Source organism: Petaurus breviceps, unplaced genomic scaffold (genome assembly GCF_028583685.1).
Source record: "Petaurus breviceps papuanus isolate PSGF00001 unplaced genomic scaffold, PetGlider_PUasm1.0 64, whole genome shotgun sequence".
In the NCBI taxonomy this organism is placed as follows: Eukaryota; Metazoa; Chordata; class Mammalia; order Diprotodontia; family Petauridae; genus Petaurus; species Petaurus breviceps.
Genome location: NW_027186428.1, coordinates 2,547,218 through 2,564,861, shown reverse-complemented (window position 1 = coordinate 2,564,861; position 17,644 = coordinate 2,547,218). Strand labels below are relative to the sequence as shown.

The 17,644-nt window shown below is 42.5% G+C and overlaps 1 protein-coding gene across 3 annotated transcripts in view; it reads right to left on the bottom strand.

Moving 5' to 3' along the window:
* The window catches only part of TRMT61A (tRNA methyltransferase 61A), a 52,063-nt gene that overhangs the window by 18,445 nt on the left and 15,974 nt on the right, over positions 1–17,644 (bottom strand). For all 3 annotated transcript variants that reach the window (XM_069103776.1, XM_069103774.1, XM_069103775.1), the window contains exon 3: positions 2,022–2,288. In XM_069103776.1, the coding sequence (XP_068959877.1) occupies positions 2,022–2,288 (267 nt within the window). The remainder of the gene's footprint in view (positions 1–2,021; positions 2,289–17,644) is intronic.

Genomic DNA, 17,644 nt, shown 5'->3' with positions numbered 1-17,644 from the left:
GAGAGAGAGAGAGAGAGAGAGAGAGAGAGAGAGAGAGAGAAATGAGCTGCAGTTTGCCTATCTGCCTATACTCCATGCTGGCTTATTTGGGCACTAGCAAGTAAAGACCCTGAAAATTCTCATAATAATTTATCTATCTATCTTTCTACCCACAAGTCCAGTCATCTGTCCATCTCTGACCCATGGATCTTAGCACAAGGCTGTGATAATCTAATAGGAGGGACAGGATACATAAACAAATAAATCTGATATAAAAGTAGGGTATGATAGGGCAAAGGAGGACCAGGCACAGTGCCCAGGGAAAATATGAGGAGGGAAGGGTCACTTTCAGTTGAGAGGAAATCTGAGAAGACTTCATGATGCCGAAACAGCTAGGGGGCACAGTGGATAGAGCACCAGGCCCGGGGTCAGGAGGACCAAAGTTCAAATCCAGCCTCAGACACTAGCTATGTGATGCTGGGCAAGTTACTTAACCCTATTTCCTTTAAAAAAAAAAAAAGACTTCATTGTGCCATGTTCCTAAGAGCTAAGTCTTAAAGGAAGAGAGATCTCCAGAGAAAAAGATGAGAAAGCAGTCAATTAGAAGCAGAGGGGATAGTTTGCATCAATGCACAAAGACCAGGGAGAAGAGGAGATCCAGGAACAGATTATCGTAAGGGTGGCCTGGACCCCAAAGAAGCCAACTGGTCACTAAGTGTCCTGCGTCCTCTGCCTCCGGGGCCTGCTGTCAGCATGGCTGGTCACATTCCAGATTGCCTCTGGGATGGCTAAGCCTGAGGCCTGCTCTTTCAGGGAGTATGTATGAAAGTAGCTGTTAAGCCTTCAGGTACTAAAGCACGAGGCATTCTTCTCAGTATGTGGCTCCTTTGCCAATCACTGCTGTCAGCCAGGAGGCTGGGCCAGGTCCAGGAGCATACACTTTGTAGGCCCAGGATGAAGATCTGTCGATGCTTGGCTCCCCTGAGAAGCACAGACTCAGGACCTGTGGATGGTAGAAGGTCTGCTCTCCTCCCAGCAGGCCGAGGCCTAGCAGGGAGAGCAGATGGGACAAAGTCTGAGCCAAAGCACACAGACGATCTCCCATCCTCTGCTGAGCGCTTGTGAACAACAATACTGGAAAAGAGGGAGGAAAGAAAACTTAGAACAAAGAATATCAGGGTGGGAAAGGGCGTTAGAACACCGAACAAAGAATGTCAAAGCTGCAAGGAGCCTTAAAGTCATAGAACACAGAATGTCAGAGCAGGAAAAGGAACCTTGGAATCACAGAACATAGAATGTCAGAGCTGGACAGGGCCTTAGAACATAGAACACAGAATGCTAAGGCTCAAAAGGGCTTTAGAACATAGAGCACAGAATGACATAGTTGAAAGGAGCCTCATAATATAGAACACAATGTCAGATCAGGAAGGAGGCTTGGAACATAGAACATGGAATGTCAGAGCAAAAAAGGACCCTAGAATCATAGACCCATAGGATGTCAGATCTAGAATGGAAATCTGAGAGAGTCTAGATGTGGGAACTGAGGCCCAGAGAGGGGAAGGAGTTTGCCCAAGGCCTCCTGCCTCCCAAGCCAGGCTTGTTCTCTACACTACACACCTACATGCTGCTTTGTCATTTCCAAATATATACCCTCTCCCTCATCCAAGGAAACAGGGGATCTGTTGGGGTCATCAGCAACGATATACTTCAGAGCAGTCATGATCCTACTTTAAGTGAGAAACAGAGACTGACAGCCACAAGGGAGAGACACACACACACACACTCTCTCTCTTTAAGTCATACACAATGGCAGATGCAAACTAACTCACACACATGGTCACACTTACTCTGACACATATATACCCTTTTTTTGCGGGGGGGAGGGAAGGCAATCAGGGTTAAGTGACAAGGTCACACAGCTACTAAGTGTCTGAGGCTGGATTTAAACTAATCCTAATTTTAGAGCTGGTCCTCCATCTACTATGCTTCCTAGCTACCTCATATATTCTCTCATACCATGAAGCTAACAGTCTATAACTTACCTTCAACCTTCAGGGCATCTTTGGCATGGCCAATGGCCTCCCAGGGTGAGGGGATGTCAAGAAAGACAGCGTCGGCCACATGGGACACACCAAAGCCATTCTTACACACATCCTGGTTCCTCACAGTCACCCAGCGGTCCACTCGGTGCTCCCTGAACTCTTCCTCAGCCTTCTGGGCTCGCTGCTGATGAAACTCCACTGTGTGTAGATGCCCAGTGGGAGCCACTGTTCGGATAATGGCATGGGATAGGGAGCCGCTCCCCGTGCCTGGGACAGACAGAGCAGGATGTCAGTCAGACTTCACTCATTTGGTGGTTACTATGATATGCCATGGAGCCAGATATGCATTCTTTTTTTTTTTTTAAAGATTCACATTTTCTCCTTTGCATCTCCTCGGTCAAGAAAGAAAAAAACAAATCCTGGAATAAACATGAAGAGTCAAGCTAAACAAATTCCTGCACTATTGGCCGTGTCCAAAAATATACATCTCGATCATACTCTGAGTTCATCAGCTCTCTATTAGGAGGTAGGTAGCATGGTTCATCATGAGTCTTCTGAAATTGCAGTTGGTCATCCCACTGATGAGAGTCCCTGAGACTTTCAAAGTTAACTATCTTGCTGTTACTGTATAAATTGCTCTCCTGGTTCTGCTCACTTCACATAACTTGTTGAGCTTCTGCCCAACTTATAGATACCACCCTCGGTTTCCAATTTTATTCCACTGCAAACAATGCTGCTATAAATATCTTTGTACTCTTGGGTCCTTTTCCTCTTTCTTTGATCTCTTTGGGGTGTAGACCTAGTAGTGGTATTGCAGGGTCAAAGGGTATGCATAGTTTAATAGCTTTTTGGGAATGGTTCCAAATGGTTTTCCAGAATGGCTGGCCCTGTTCACACCAGCTACAATTTCTTATCAGGAGTCTTTGGGAGAGAGTAAGTAACCTTTGTCTTTGCTCTGTCACTACTCTGAAATTCTGAAGGACAGACTGTGGCACATAGGAAAAGGCCTTGGACAGCAGAGGTATGGTGATCTGGGCTCTATACTGGTATGAAACCAATCAGTAGTTCTCAAACTATGTTTGCTATGAGGAAGGCACACTGAATTGTTTATGTTTGGCAGCATAACTGAGAAACTTGCACAAGAATGCATGTGTAAAATTCCCAATAATTCCCAGGCCAATTCCCTTGCACATGTAAAGCCCAGACAGTACATAGCATGTCTTTTGAGAATCAACTACATAATGGGGACAATGACCCCACCCCATCTCCTTCTCTGAGTTACAGTGAGACAGGGAATCAGAAAACTTTGTAAATATTAAAATATCTTATAAACTGTAAAGCACTGCCCAATGTGAACACTTAATTGGGACTGAAGATTTATTTGACTGATAGTTCCCTTTTCTATAAAGCTTCAAGGCTCAAAACACTTTGTCCTCACAAAAGGCCTAGGAGGTAGGTGTTACAAGGATTATTGCTCCATTTAAAAATTTTATTTTATTTTTTATTTATAGAATAAAACAAGTATTTCCATAACACAGTATAATAAAAAAAATATTGCACATAAAACTGCAATTATTACTTCATTTTACAGGGTCTCAGAGAGGTTGAGTGATTTGCCTGGAGTCACACAGCTATTAAATGGCAAATCCAGGCCTCAATCTCAGGTCTTCGGGATTTCTTCCACAGCTTTTTCCACCACACTACACTTTCTCTCATAAATCCAATTAAACAAATGTCTATTAAGCATCTTCTATGAAGATAACTACAGTGGAAATTCCAAGCTGGGTAATAAAACTAATAATAACAGTTCAAATCTCTACTAGCACTTAAAAGTTTACAAATTGGTTTCCTCACAACTCCTCCGCTGAGGGAGGTAATACAAGTTATTATTCCCATTTTACAGATGGAGACTGAGGCTCAGAGACAGCAAATGTCCGAGATCACACAGCTAGTTAAGAGTCAGTACTGAAACTTTCTCAAAAAGGAAGAAAACAGGCCGGGGATTGTTATCCTGGAGACCCACCTAAGTCCTGCCTTATCCTTCATCCCCCAGAAAAAGTTCTGGAGACAGGATTTTCTTTTTTCCTCCTCTAAAACAAAATCCAATTCAAAAACATTGATTAAAGAAAAAGGCACCACAGAACGGTGAAATGAGAAGAGACAAGTCTACAAGTATATATTAAGGGCACATCCTATGCCAAGTACTATGGGATACAAAGGAAAAAAACAAATAAACAAAGCCAGCCCCTGCTCTTAAGGAGATCACAGCTTACTGGGAAGACAACTCTGTACAAACAAGCCACAGATTAACTGGAGATGATCAACAGAGGGAAGGAACTAGAATTAAGGGGGATCAGGAAGGTTTCCCGTAGAAAGTGAGATTTTAACTGGGACCTGAAAGAAGCCAGGAGGCAGAGATGAGGAGGGAGAGAGTTCTAAGCCTCAGGAAAGCCAGGAAAAATGCCCAGAATCAGAACAGAGAGTGTCTCATGCGAGAAACAGCAACAGGCCAGTGTCCTTGGGGATAAGCATGATGTAAGAAATCTGGAAAGGAGGGAGAGATCAGATGAGAAAGGGCTCTGGAAGCCAAACAGAAGGTTCTGTTTGATTTCATACTGAAAGTGATAGGGAGCCACTGCAGTTTACTGAACAGAAGTATAACATGGTCAGATCAATTTGACAGCTGAGTGGCAGACAGATGGCAGAGGGGAGACCTGAGGCCAGCAGACTGACCAGAAGGGTACTGGATTTGGAGCCAAGTCCCCAGATTTGAATCTTTGTGCTGTGTGACTTTAGGCAAAGTTCTTAATTTCTCTGGACCTCAGTTTCCCCATCTTCTTTTTTTTTTTTAAGCAATTGGGGTTAAGTAACTTGCTCAAGGTTACACGGCCAGTTATTTTTGTGTGGGTGCCAAGTATCTGAGGCCAGAATCAATCCCGGGTCTTCCGACACCGGGGCCAGCACTCTTACTCACTGCGCCACCTGGCTGCCCCAGTTTCCCCATCTTCTAAATGAAGATCTTTCTTGAAGGTTTCTTTCTATTCTAAATACAATGAGGTATAACAGAAAGGAAGGCTTTGTATGAGGCTGCCTTAAGTATGCCTAGGATCTCTTCTAGTGCTGAAACGTAAGAAACTAGATACTGTGTGAGTTCCACTGCTTGGAGGCAGCTGTAGGGTGTACTGGAGCCCCATCTGGAAGTCTAGTAAGTATAGATATGAATGGGGAAGTGAGTGTGGTGGGGTGAGGAGAAAACAGCACCAAAGGGCATATATCTGCAGAGCTCCCTGCCCTGGGTCACTGTGGGATGGGCAGGGGGGAGGTGGTTTAGTGGAGAAGCCCCCCACACTCATTGCTGCCAGCCACAGTCTGCCTCCCTGCCTCCCTCCCAACAGGCCTCCCTCCCAGCAGAAGAAGAGACAGATGGAACTGGAAGACACAAGGAGCTGGGGGGAAGGGCAGCAGTGATGCTGGCATCACAGGGAGAAGTCTGCCTGGGTTGGGGGAAAGGGAGGGGGGAAGACAGGGCAGAATTTCCCCACTCTCCACAATGGGGGCTGGGACTGAAATTCCAACCCCAGCTCCCGGCTTTGTATTAGGGCTACTCAAGGAACAAAAGAGCTGGTCTTGAGTTTCATCTCGTCTTACCCCTCAGCCAAGGCCAGAAGGATTGATCTCGGGAGGGGGTCAACGACTGTAGTATCAGAGAGCAAATGGAATTCGCCAGCAGAATGGCATCTGATGTCTAACGCCAAGGGAGAACATTTTTAAAGGCCTTGATAAGAGCACATAGTCTCTGAGTTGGAAGGGACCTCAGAGGCCACCTCCTCCAAAATGAACAGGAATCCTCTCTAAAAAAGATAAAAAATCCAAGAAAAGTGGTAGTCCTTGCTTACAGCCCTCTAACAACGGTAGACAACATGCAAGGAAGGCATTCACCTCCTCCAGAGTCATCCCTTCCACTCTCAGATTGTGCTAATTCTTAGGATGTTTGTCCTGATAGCATTCTAAATCTGCCTCTTGGTCACCTTCTACCCAGGGCTCCTCATCCAACACAGAGGAGGACTAATCCCTCTCCCACAAGGCCTCTGGCCCTGCCGAGATCCTTTCATTGTCCTTTCAAGGGCCTTCCTCAGGGCTTTGTACTTAAAAAAAAAATTCACACACACTCCAGAAATTAACATTCTTCCATACTTCCAAATACATGGTGCCATATTTAACAGGCACCATATAAGCATACATATCATATCTGTATATATACATGCACTAGATGCATATAGGTGTGTGAACACACACTAACTATCCAGGTGTGCATGCATGCATCGTGTGTATGTATTAGTCTGTGTGTGTGAGGTGCATATACATGCATTATATATGTATGTATGCATATACATATAAATATATGTGTGTATGTATATGGATGTGGATAATATGCAGTCATTTGCAAAGTTCTCACAGGCCAATAAGTAAAGAAACAAAAACCAAGACTGGTTCCGACCTTTTGGGAACTTTTTAGACCCTGACTCTTGTCACCAGCATGTCAGTTGTCCCTTCTAACTTCATGTCATCTGTAAATCTGATAATCTTGCCACTGATATCACCACCTAAGACAAGGCCAAGGCTAGACCTCTGGGGCTCTGGCCTACAGACCTCTTTCCAAATAGATCCAGTATTAAGGATCACTTATGGGTCAGCCCTTTCAATCCATTCCAATCTCCCTGAATGAACCACCATCTAACCAGTCTCTCCCCATCTTGTCTAGAAAGATGGCAAGTGAGGCTTTGTCAAATACTTTCCTGAAATCCAGTCTAACTATACTTTGTCCAGCATCCCCATGTCTGGTCTAGTAACCCAATTTCTGAAAAAAGGAAATGGGTTTAGTTTGGTATGACCTACTCTTGATGAAGGCACACTCTTGCGATCCCCAATTTTGCATTTATATCACTCTGGAGTGGCAGTGTGGGACAGTGGACAGGCAGCAGGCCTTGAAGTTAAGACCTGGATTCAAATCTTAATTTTGACCTACTGGGTAAGTTTCTAGGGCAAGAAGAGTGGGGGTGAAACAATCATTTGCATAGTGTCTACTATGCTAAGTTCACAAATATTATCTCTTCTGATTTGACTCCAGACAACTCTCAAACACTGTGAGTTGCAGAACAATTGTTGATCTGTAAAGGTGAAGGGTATTTACTCACTGGGCACTCCTTACACTAGTGGAATTATAGATTCAGATTCTATGTATACTACACCTCAATCTGATCCTTACACACCTGGGATATAGGCTGTATAGATATTTTACAACCCTATTTTACAGATCAGGAATTGAGGTTCATAGAGAAGCAACCTGCTCAAGGTCACAGAAAATTAATGGCAGAATCAGGATTTGAACCCAGGTCTGTTAATTCTAAGTTCAATCCTCACTATACAGAGCAGTTAGGTGGCACAGTGAATAGAGAGTGCTGGGCTCGGAGTCAGGAAGATATGAGCTCAAATCTGGCCTCACAGACTTACTAGTTGTGTGACCCTGGACAAGTCACTTAACCCTCTTTGCCTCAGTTTCCTCATTTGTAAAATGAGCTGGAAAAAGAAATGTCAAACCACTCCAGCACCTTTGGCGAGAAAACCCCACATGGGGTCACAAAGAGTCAGACATGACTGAAAGAACTGAACAAACAACAAACTCACTGCACTATGCCACACTGTCTCCTCACGTTTTCTGAGCTCTCCCTATGTGGAGCCCTATGCTGGGTGTCTTGTGGGACTCGGGTGAATAACACTCAGGTCCATGGGGGAACTCACAGTCTCAAAGGGAGAATCACCTAAGGACAATACAAGGTCACTAATTCGGTTCCAAATCACTAATAATGAGAGAGATGGCAAAGTAAAACAACTCTGAGATACCACTTTGCACCTATCAGATTGGCTAACAAGAAAGGAAAGGAAAATGACAAATGCTGAAGGGTATATGGAAAATCAGGGACACTGATGCACTGTTGGTGGAGTTGTAATCTGGTCCAGCCATTCTGGAGAGCAATCTGGAACTATGCCCAAAAGGTCTATAAAACTGTGCACACCTTTTGATCCAACAATGCCACTACTAGGTCTTTACGCCAACGAGATCAGAGAACAAGGAAAACGGCCTGTATGTACAAAAATATTTATAGCAGCTCTTTTTGTGGTGGCAAAGAAGCAGAAACTAAGGTGATGCCAATCAACTGAGGAATGGCTAAACAAGTTGTGGTATATGGTTGTGATGGAGTAATATTGTGCTAAAAGAAATGACAAGTGGGGGTGGCTTTAAAAAAAATCTGGAAAGACTTATGTGAACTGATGCAAAGTGAAGTGAGCAGAACCAGGAGAACAATCTACATAGCAACAGCAATACTGTAAAGATAATCACCTGCAAATCAACTTTACTCTGATCAATATAATGATTCATAACAATTCCAGAGGCCCCATCATGAAAAATGCTATCCACCTCTAGTGGGAGAACTGATGGACACTGACTAAAAGCTGAAGCATATTTTTCTTCACTTTAAAATTTTTTGTCTTTCTTCCTTTCTTTTGCAACATGGATAATAAGGAAATATCTTTTGCATGACTTCACATGTATAATGGCTTTCATATTTCTTGCTTTCTCAATGGGCGGAGGAGGAACTGAAGGGTGGGAGAGAATATGGAACTCAATTTAAAAATGAATGTTTGAAATGTAAAAATAATTAAGTTTAAAAAAGACAACTTCTAAAGAAAATCAAGACACATTTTCAAATGCTCCTTAATAGCTCTGATATGATGCTCGTCTCAAAACATCCAAGCTACTTCTTCCATTTATGCATTATGAACTAAATGGAAGAGTACAGAGTATGTTTAAGGGACAGAAAGTAAATCCAAGTTGGCTACGGCAAAGAGTACATGAAACCAATCCATTCAACCCAATGAGCCAGGCATTTATTAAGCTCCTACTATGCGCCAAATATTGTATTAGGCACTATGTTAAGCCACTTTACAAATATCATCTCATCTGATCTTTACAACCCTGTGAGTTAAGTACTGTTTATTATCTCCATTTTAGAGGTGAGGAACTGAGGCAAACATTGGTTAAGTGAAATACCCAGAGTTGTACAACAAGCATCTATGGCTGGATTTGAACTCAGGTCTTCCTTACTCTAGGTCTAGCACTCTATCTACTGAGTTCCCGAGCTGTCTCAGTGGAGATGATGGCTATATGAAAAGAGCCTGGCAGGTGTAAAACCTGTAGAGGAGAGGCAGAGGGAAGAGTCAGATGTTGGCACCAAGTCTGGGGTGACATCTTCCATGAAGCCCTTCCTGTTCATTCCAACCTCATACAAGATTTCTCTGAAATCTTGCAGCATTGCCTTCATGGACAATGCAATCTAGGGACTGGTATTAGTCTGTTCCTTATCTTGTTTTTTGCTCTCTATCAGCTCACTAACAACAATAAAACACATGAGTATACAAGGGCATTCTTTTCTAACAACCTCGTGAGGAAGACAGTGAAAAGTTATTATCATCCCCACTTTATAGATAAGGAAATTGAAGCATGGAGAATTGGAGCAATTTTCCCAAAAATCTCAGAGCTAGTCAGAGCCAAGACTCCAACCCAGGGTGAAGCAGTGAAAAGAACTGTGGCTTTGGGACCAGATGGCCTGGGTGGGACTCTGGTCTGTCACTTAATCTCTCTGGGTCTCAGGTTCCTTGTCTGTAAAATGAATGAGTTCGACTGGCTGGCCCCCAAAGTCCCTTTTTAAGCTCTAATATGATGATCCTATAGTCTCTGGATTCCAACTCAGATCCATAGGTTACCCTGGGAACCCTCTGAGGCCAGGGTGGGTCTGATACTTCCTGGTAAACAGAACAAAACTGAGAACAGTTTTAACTGGTAACTGTTTGCAGATGGATTAATAATGCCACCTGGCAATCTGAAGGGGGCTTTTAACTTTCAAAAAAAATTTATTCTATGCATTCTGTAATCGAATCAACACTACGACTGCCTCTGGAAAAAAGAAAGTCAATCAACTGTTTCATTCCCCATCTCTGTGACTCCCTCAACCAAAATACCCTTCCCTGACTTCTCTCCCCCTTTACTTTCCCTTTCCCTCCTTCATCTTCTCACCCCTCCTCTTCCCTTCACTCTTTCTCTTCCCCCTTTCCTTTCTTCTCCCTTCTTCCCTCCTCCCCCTTCTTTCCTTCCCCCTCTCCTTCCTTTCCTCTTCTTCCTTCTTTCCTTCCTTCCTCCCTCCTTCCTTCCTTTCCTCTTCTTCCTTCTTTCCTTCCATCCTTCCTCCTTCCTTCCTTTCCTCTTCTTCCTTCTTTCCTTCCTTCCTTTCTCTCTCTCTCTTTCCTTTGTTGGAGTTGGGTTCCTCATCTGTAAATTGAGTATGGTAACTTCTGTTTTGCCTATTTGCTTGGCTGTTGGAGAGAGGGGGAGGGGCAGAGGGATGTTGAGAAAGAGAGAGAGAGAGCAGGGTTACACCTGGAACAACAGAGCTGGGATGATGAGAACCTGCATTTCCTTGATTACTAGAGGCCAGAGCTCTTTGCACTGGTCCTGTTGTTCCTGTAAGTGGTGATGACCCAGGAATTCTACCAAATACTGTTGTGAGTATTGGTCTGAATTATGCCTCATGGCTACACTGGCAGGTTCTGGAGACCAGGCTGGTCCTCCCTGCCCCAAGTTACAGGCTGTGCCCTTCATGTAACATGGAAGCAAAAGGACCTAGGTTTGAGTGTAGTCTCTGTTCTCTATAAGAACATTAGATATGAAATGAGGCCCTGAATTCAAATCTTCCTTCTGCTACTTCCTACCTGTGTGACTTTAGGCAAGCTCCTTCACCCCTACAGATATCAGTTTACTCATTTTACAGTAAAATTAGGGGTCTGGGGAGGCCAGGTGGCTCAGCGAGTAAGAGCACCGGCCCCAGCATCGGGATGACCTGGGGATCAAATCCGGACTCAGATACTTAGCACCACACCCAGAAATAACTGGCCGTGTAACCTTGAGCAAGTTACTTAACCCCAACTGCTTAAAAAATAAAAATAAGATAAAATTAGGGGTCCGGATTAGATTAGAATCAGGGGTGAGGAACCCATGGCCTCAAGGTCATATGTGGCCCTCTAGGTCCTCAAGTATAGCCCTTTGACTGAATCCAAACTTCACAGAACAAATTTAGGGATTAGATAATCTCTAAAAGGTGGCCCCCTTTGCTCTCAAGGGAACCATGACCCACTCCCTGGACCTTAGTCTCAGCAGGTTATCGTTTTCCCCATCACCGAAATGAAGGTGATGTCTTGGTCCCACAGATGAGTTCTGAGGGTGCCCAGCACTGCCGTTCCCCCCTCCACCAGGAATAGAATAAGCTCTTTCTGCTTCAGGGCTCTTCAGAATAGAAGAGCTCAGTTCTAGTGACCAGTCCAGTCCTAGTTTGCTGTGTGATCTTGGGTACTTCTCCAGTGTTCAATTTTCTCTTCTGTTAAACAAGGATAAGAATGGGAAGACTGTGTAGAGTAATAGAAGGAGCATCAGATTTGAAGAGACCCTGAAATGAGAGGAGAGAGCACTGGACCTGGAGGGAGGAGACCCCGGTTCTAGTGTGTCACCTTGGATGAGTCATTTCCTTTCTCCAGGCCTCAATTTCCTAATCTGTAAAATGAAAGCTTGGGATTTTGACCCAGATGATCCCTAGGAATACTTTCAGCTCTGATGTTCTATAATTAGTATGATTCTAAGGGCCCTTTCTCAGTCTGACAATCTATGAATCTATGACTCTTCAGAGTTCTGGCTCTGCTCCTTAATTAGCTATCTGACCTTGAGCAAGTCAACTATCCCTATTCTAAATTTCCTGTACTCTACTACACAAGATTGTTATTGTAAGGATAAGATGGATTTCAAGCACCTCACAAGCCAAAAACACTATGCAAATGGGGGAGATTATCATTACTAGTTCCTTAAGAAAACATTTGAAACATTCCCAGTAAACACAGGAGCAAAGCAAAGATGCCCCCTTTTATTACTGTTGTTTGACCTGGTTCTAGAAATGTTAGCAATATCAGTAAGACAAGACAGAGATGAAAGGCATAAACCCAGACAAAGGAGACAAAACTATTCCTATTTGCTAAAGAAATGATAGTTCAGTATGAAGAAAATACTAGAAAACTGGCAAACTGCCTGAGACAATAGCTTCAGTAAAGAAGCAGGACACAAATTGAACCCACAAAATCAAAAGTAGTAACAACAAAATCCAAGAGGAGTAGAGAGAGAAGCTTCATTAAAACGAACCACAAAATGTATAAAATATCTAGAAGTTTATCTACTTGGGAACACTCAAGACCTGTGGAGATACAATTACAAAAAGAAATAAAGAATGACTTAAACAGCTCAAAGAATGATGTTCATGAAGGGGCCACACCAATGTAAGAAAAATTATTCTACCACCTAATCAGTTTACAGATTTAGCGGATACCAACTGACCTACCAAGAGGATACTTTGGAGAGCTGGACAAAATAATAACAAAAATTCATTTGAAAAAGCCAAAGGTCTAGAACGGGAGTGGGAAACCTCTGACCTCAAGACCACATGTGGCTCTCTAGGTCCTCATTCAGTCAAAAGGCTGCTCTCCAGGACCCAGAGAGCCACATGTGGCCTTGAGGCTACAGGTCCAGGAAGTAATTTAGAAAAAAAAGTAGAAGGGGTGGCCAGGTGGCTCAGAGAGTAAGAGCACCGGCTCCAGTGTCGGGATGACCTGGATCAAATCCGGGCTCAGATACTCAGCACCACACCCAGAAATAACTGGCCGTGTAACCTTGAGCAAGTTACTTAACCCCTATTGCTTTAAAAAAAAAAGTAGAAATAAAGGGGAATAGCATTTCTGTTCTTTTCCTAGCTGTGACCCTAGACAAGTCACTTAAACCTCTATTAGCCTTAATTCCCTGGAGAAGAAAATGGCAAACCATGGCAGTATCTCTGCCTAAAAAACCCCAGACAGTATGGGGTCAGAAGACTCAGATACAACAGAACAATAAGGACAAGAGTGACCGTCACCAGGGGTGGCTAAGTGGCCCAGTGAATAGAGCATCAGCCCTGGAGTCAGAAGGGCCTGAGTTCAAATTTCACCTCAGACACTTAACACAAAAACTAGCTGTGTGACCTTGGGCAGGTCGCTTAACCCCAATTGCCCTCCAAAAAGCAAAAAAAAAAAAAAAATAGTGACAGTCATGCCAAGGGCCAAGGATACAAAAGAGGCAAAAGACAGTTCCTGCCTGAGGAGCTTACAATCGAATAGAACCATTCATCACCAGAGATCTCATCTTAGTGGAGAGATTCAGCCCCTCTACATTTCTTGGCATGTTCTTTCCCTATTAGACTAAGTCCCTTGAGGGCAGGGTCTACCTTTTGTCTCTTTTTGTACCCCTAGCACTTAGCACAGTGCCTGGTAATAACAGAAGCTTAATAAATGTTTAGGGACTGTTTGCTGACTAAAACAGGCATTGTAAAAAAACTATTTTGAGACTAGTTAAAAAGTATAAAAGTGTATCAATGGATCAGACTAGAAAAAAAAAGAACCAAAAGCAATTAAGCTCAATAACCCAGTGTTCAATAAACCTAAGAATATAAATTATTCAACAAGAATTTCTGGGAAACTGAAAAGCAGTGTGGATAGATTTAGACCAGCAAAACAGCAGCAACAGTAATAACAATAGCAGTAATAGTAACAATAGCTAGTATTTATATTTATAAAGCTCCTATCATAAGCCAGACACTATGCTAAGCACTTTATAAATATTATTTTTTTGAATCTCACAATTATTATTATGCTATTATTATTCCCTTTTTATATTCAAGGAAACTGAGGCAGATAGAGGTTAAGTGACTTGTCCAGGGTCACAGAGTTAGTGTCTGAGGCTTCATGTGAACTCAGGTCTCTCTGACACAAGGCCCAATGTTCTATCCACTGATCCACCACCTGACCATATCACAATAAAATCAAAATGAATAAGGGACCAGAATATTAAATATCACATACTATTAAAAAAAATTAGAAGAGAACCCAATCAGGGATCTTCTTAGCTATGGCTATTAGGCGAATTCTTAATTAAACAAAAGACGGAGATAATCAATCACAGAAGAAAGGCAAAATAGATAATTCTGACTGCATGAAATTGAAAAGCTTTTTCAGGAACAAAATCAGTGCAATGAGGATAAGAACAGATGAGGTCAAATGGGAAAGAATCTTTACATCAAATATTGATGTTTCTTATCCAAGATAAATAAAGACACAAAAATATAACAACAAAAGTCATGGTCAAAGGATATGAACAAAAAATTTTTAAAAACATCATAAGCTGTAAACAAATGTAAAAGGGTTTTGGTTTTGTTTTGTTTTTTCCAAAATCATATTTGTTAAGTGCTTACTATGTGCCAACCATTGGCTAAGTAAGGGCTGGGAGATACGAATATAAAACTAAAAACAGTCCTTGCTCTCAAGGAGCAAACTTTCTCACAGTGAGAGAAGACACTGAACAGGGAGGGGGATTTTGGTTGAAAGGAAATTGGTTGGGAAGTGAAGCCATATTCATTTCATTTAAAATAATGGGTCCTAGGGGTGGCTAGGTGGTGCAGTGAGTAGAGAGCCAGCCCCGGAGTCAGAAGGACCTGAGTTCAGATCTGGCCTCAGACACTTAACACACATAAAAAAAAAACTAGCCTGTGACCTTGGGCAAGTTACTTAAAGCAGCAAAAAAAAAAAAAATGAAATAATGGGTTCTGGGAGCTATTCATTTATCAAAACATCAGGGCTCCAGGGTAGGAGTCTAGGAGATGAAAGCGTTAAGTCAAAACAACTTGGAAATTTTATCTCACACCAAACAAATTGGTAAAGCCACTGCTAGAGGGATGTGGAAAAATAGGCACAAGGATAAACCAATGGTGGAACCTGTCAAGATATTAGGAGACCCCCTGTTTGGGCTAAGGCCCAGCAAGCAGACTGTGCCCTGAGCAATCCTTTGTGCTCACCCCCTGAATGATCTCATTCTCTGGCAAAATCACATAATTACTGTATTGCTTTGACCAGCCAGGTGTTCTCTGAGCTATAACACTGGACAAACTTGAACAAGTTCTGGTCATGAAACTCTGCTATGAATCAAACTTGTCTCATTGTTGGTGTTAGCCCTCATTGTAATATAAGGGTTAAAGCTCACTGCATAGCCATAGGTATACGTACTGAGATCTGCCCACACTGGAGTGGGTCCTCCCCACCACTGCAGGTGGGGTTCCAGAACATATCCTTGCTTGCAAAGTTTCCCTAACTTTGAAACTAAACTTCTGTTTGATTCCTGACTCTTCTGTCTCTAGCCTACTTTGTTGAGGATCCAGCCACCCACAGTTAGGGGCTGCTTCCTTCAGGTTGACAAAACATTCAGGAAACCAATTTAGTAGTATGCTATGAGAGTAAGCAAAACGTCCACTCCTTTTGACCTAAGGATACTCACTGCTAACTATATGCCCACCAAGGAGGTCAAAGAAAGAAAGGTCTCACATACTCTAAAATATTTGGTAGCAACACTTTGGATATTATCCAATAACTGGAAACAAAGATGACATCCACTGATTGGCAAATGGCTGAATAAATTGTGTCATGTGAATGTAATAGAATACAGGGCGCTTTAAGCTACTAAAGATTTAAATGGCTACTTTTGAGAAACTCGGTATTATAGTGCTATAAAGAAACAGTGAAAATGAAGATGACAAAGAAGCATGGGAAGACTTCTATGAACTGATACAAAGTGAAATAAACAGAACGAAGAAAATGTACACAATAGTAACAATGGAAATGTGTACATAGTATATAGTAAATAGTATATAGTATATAGTAAATAGTAACAATGGAAATGGAATCAAAACTGAATTCTGTGAAATTAGAATGGACCAGTTTGGTCTTAGGAATGAGATACACCTAACTCCCTTCTTTGGAGGATTTTGAAATCAATCAATCAAAAACATTTATTAACTGCCTACAATGTGGCAGGTAGGATGCATCTAGGTAGCTCAGTGGATAGAGCTCTGGGCCTAGAGTCAGGAAGATCGGAGTTCAAATCCACCCTCAGATACTTACTAGCTGTGTGATCCTAGGCAAGGGTCTTAAACCTCTGTTGGCCTTAACTGACTGGAAAAGGAAAAGGCAAACCACTCCAGTATCTCTGCCTTAAGAGTCAGACAAGACTGAACAACAACAAATGTTTCAGGCATTGTGCTAAGGGCTAAGGATACAAAAAGAGACAAAAGACAGTTCCTGCCTCCAAGGAGCTTACAATCTAAGGGGGAGAGGGGGGAACAGCCCACCGACAAATAGCTTTCCCCTAGGATAAGTTCATCACCTGAAATTTCATAATCTAGGAGACTGATAGATTCAACTTGTATACATTTCTTTGCAAGTTGTCTTCCCCACTAAGAATGTAAGTTCCTTGAGGGCAGGGAATATCTTTGGCTTCTTTTTATATCTACAGCACTTAGTATAGTGCTTGGTAATAATAGGGGCTTAATAAATGTTTATAGATTATTGACTACATCAGGTGCTGTGTTGATTAGTTTCGCCAACTGTTTTTTTTCTTTTTTTTTTATTCTTTGTTATAAAGAATGTCTCTTTCAGAGGGGGAGTGATGAAGAATATCAAAAAATTAAGGTGATGTAAAAACAAGACAACAAAAAAACCCATTTTTTAAAAATATTACTGTTTTTCAGGCAGATCTGGGATATTTTCCCCCCTACCAAATAGAAGACACTAAGGAGGGGAACCCTAGGTTCAGATGGGTGCTGAAGGCAACTCCTATCTTCCAAATACTCATAAGGAACCTTAGAGGGAAGCAGGATTATAGTCCTCATTCTGTAATGAGGGACTTTGACTCCAAATTATACAATGAGTGCCAGGCAAAACTGAGAGGAAGGTCTACATCTCTAGACTGTCAGTCAAAATTGCTGTAGAGAAGGAAGATTCCCTCAGTTGGAGAAATGATTTAGGATTCATAATTGCAACATCAAAAGCTCCTAACATCAGTTAAAAAAAAAGACACGAGACAGAGCTTCCCACAAATGCTGGGTGACCCTGGGGCTGGGGCCCCTATCTGAACAAGCATTGTTCTAAACCCTCATCATTATTCCAATCCCTCCCACTACTCAGTTACCCCTTTCTTCCTTGAAGGGCTTCAACTCTGAGAAGCTGGCTGAGTAGAAAGGGAAAAGCTCTCTGCTCTCCTTCCTTGAGTGACTAATTCCTCTTTTGAAACACAGGTCCCAATCTAGCTCCGAGTCAGGCAAGGACAGTCTGGATCCAGGCTGCCCCACCTCCTCCTCTGCCTCCTCTGCCATTTTTGTATGTATAAGAGTACAAAGGCATCTTTATCATACTGTAACGGAAAATGACCTGACATGGGAATCAGAAAATCTAGGTTAAAATCTACCTGTGTCACAAATTTAGGCAAGTCGCTTCTCCTCTCTAGACCTCAGTTTCCCTAGCTGAAAACTGACAGGGCTTAGAAGGTCTCTAAGATCTATTATCAGTAATAAGGATGTGACCGGGAGCAAGACTGTTCATTATCTAGAAACAGATCC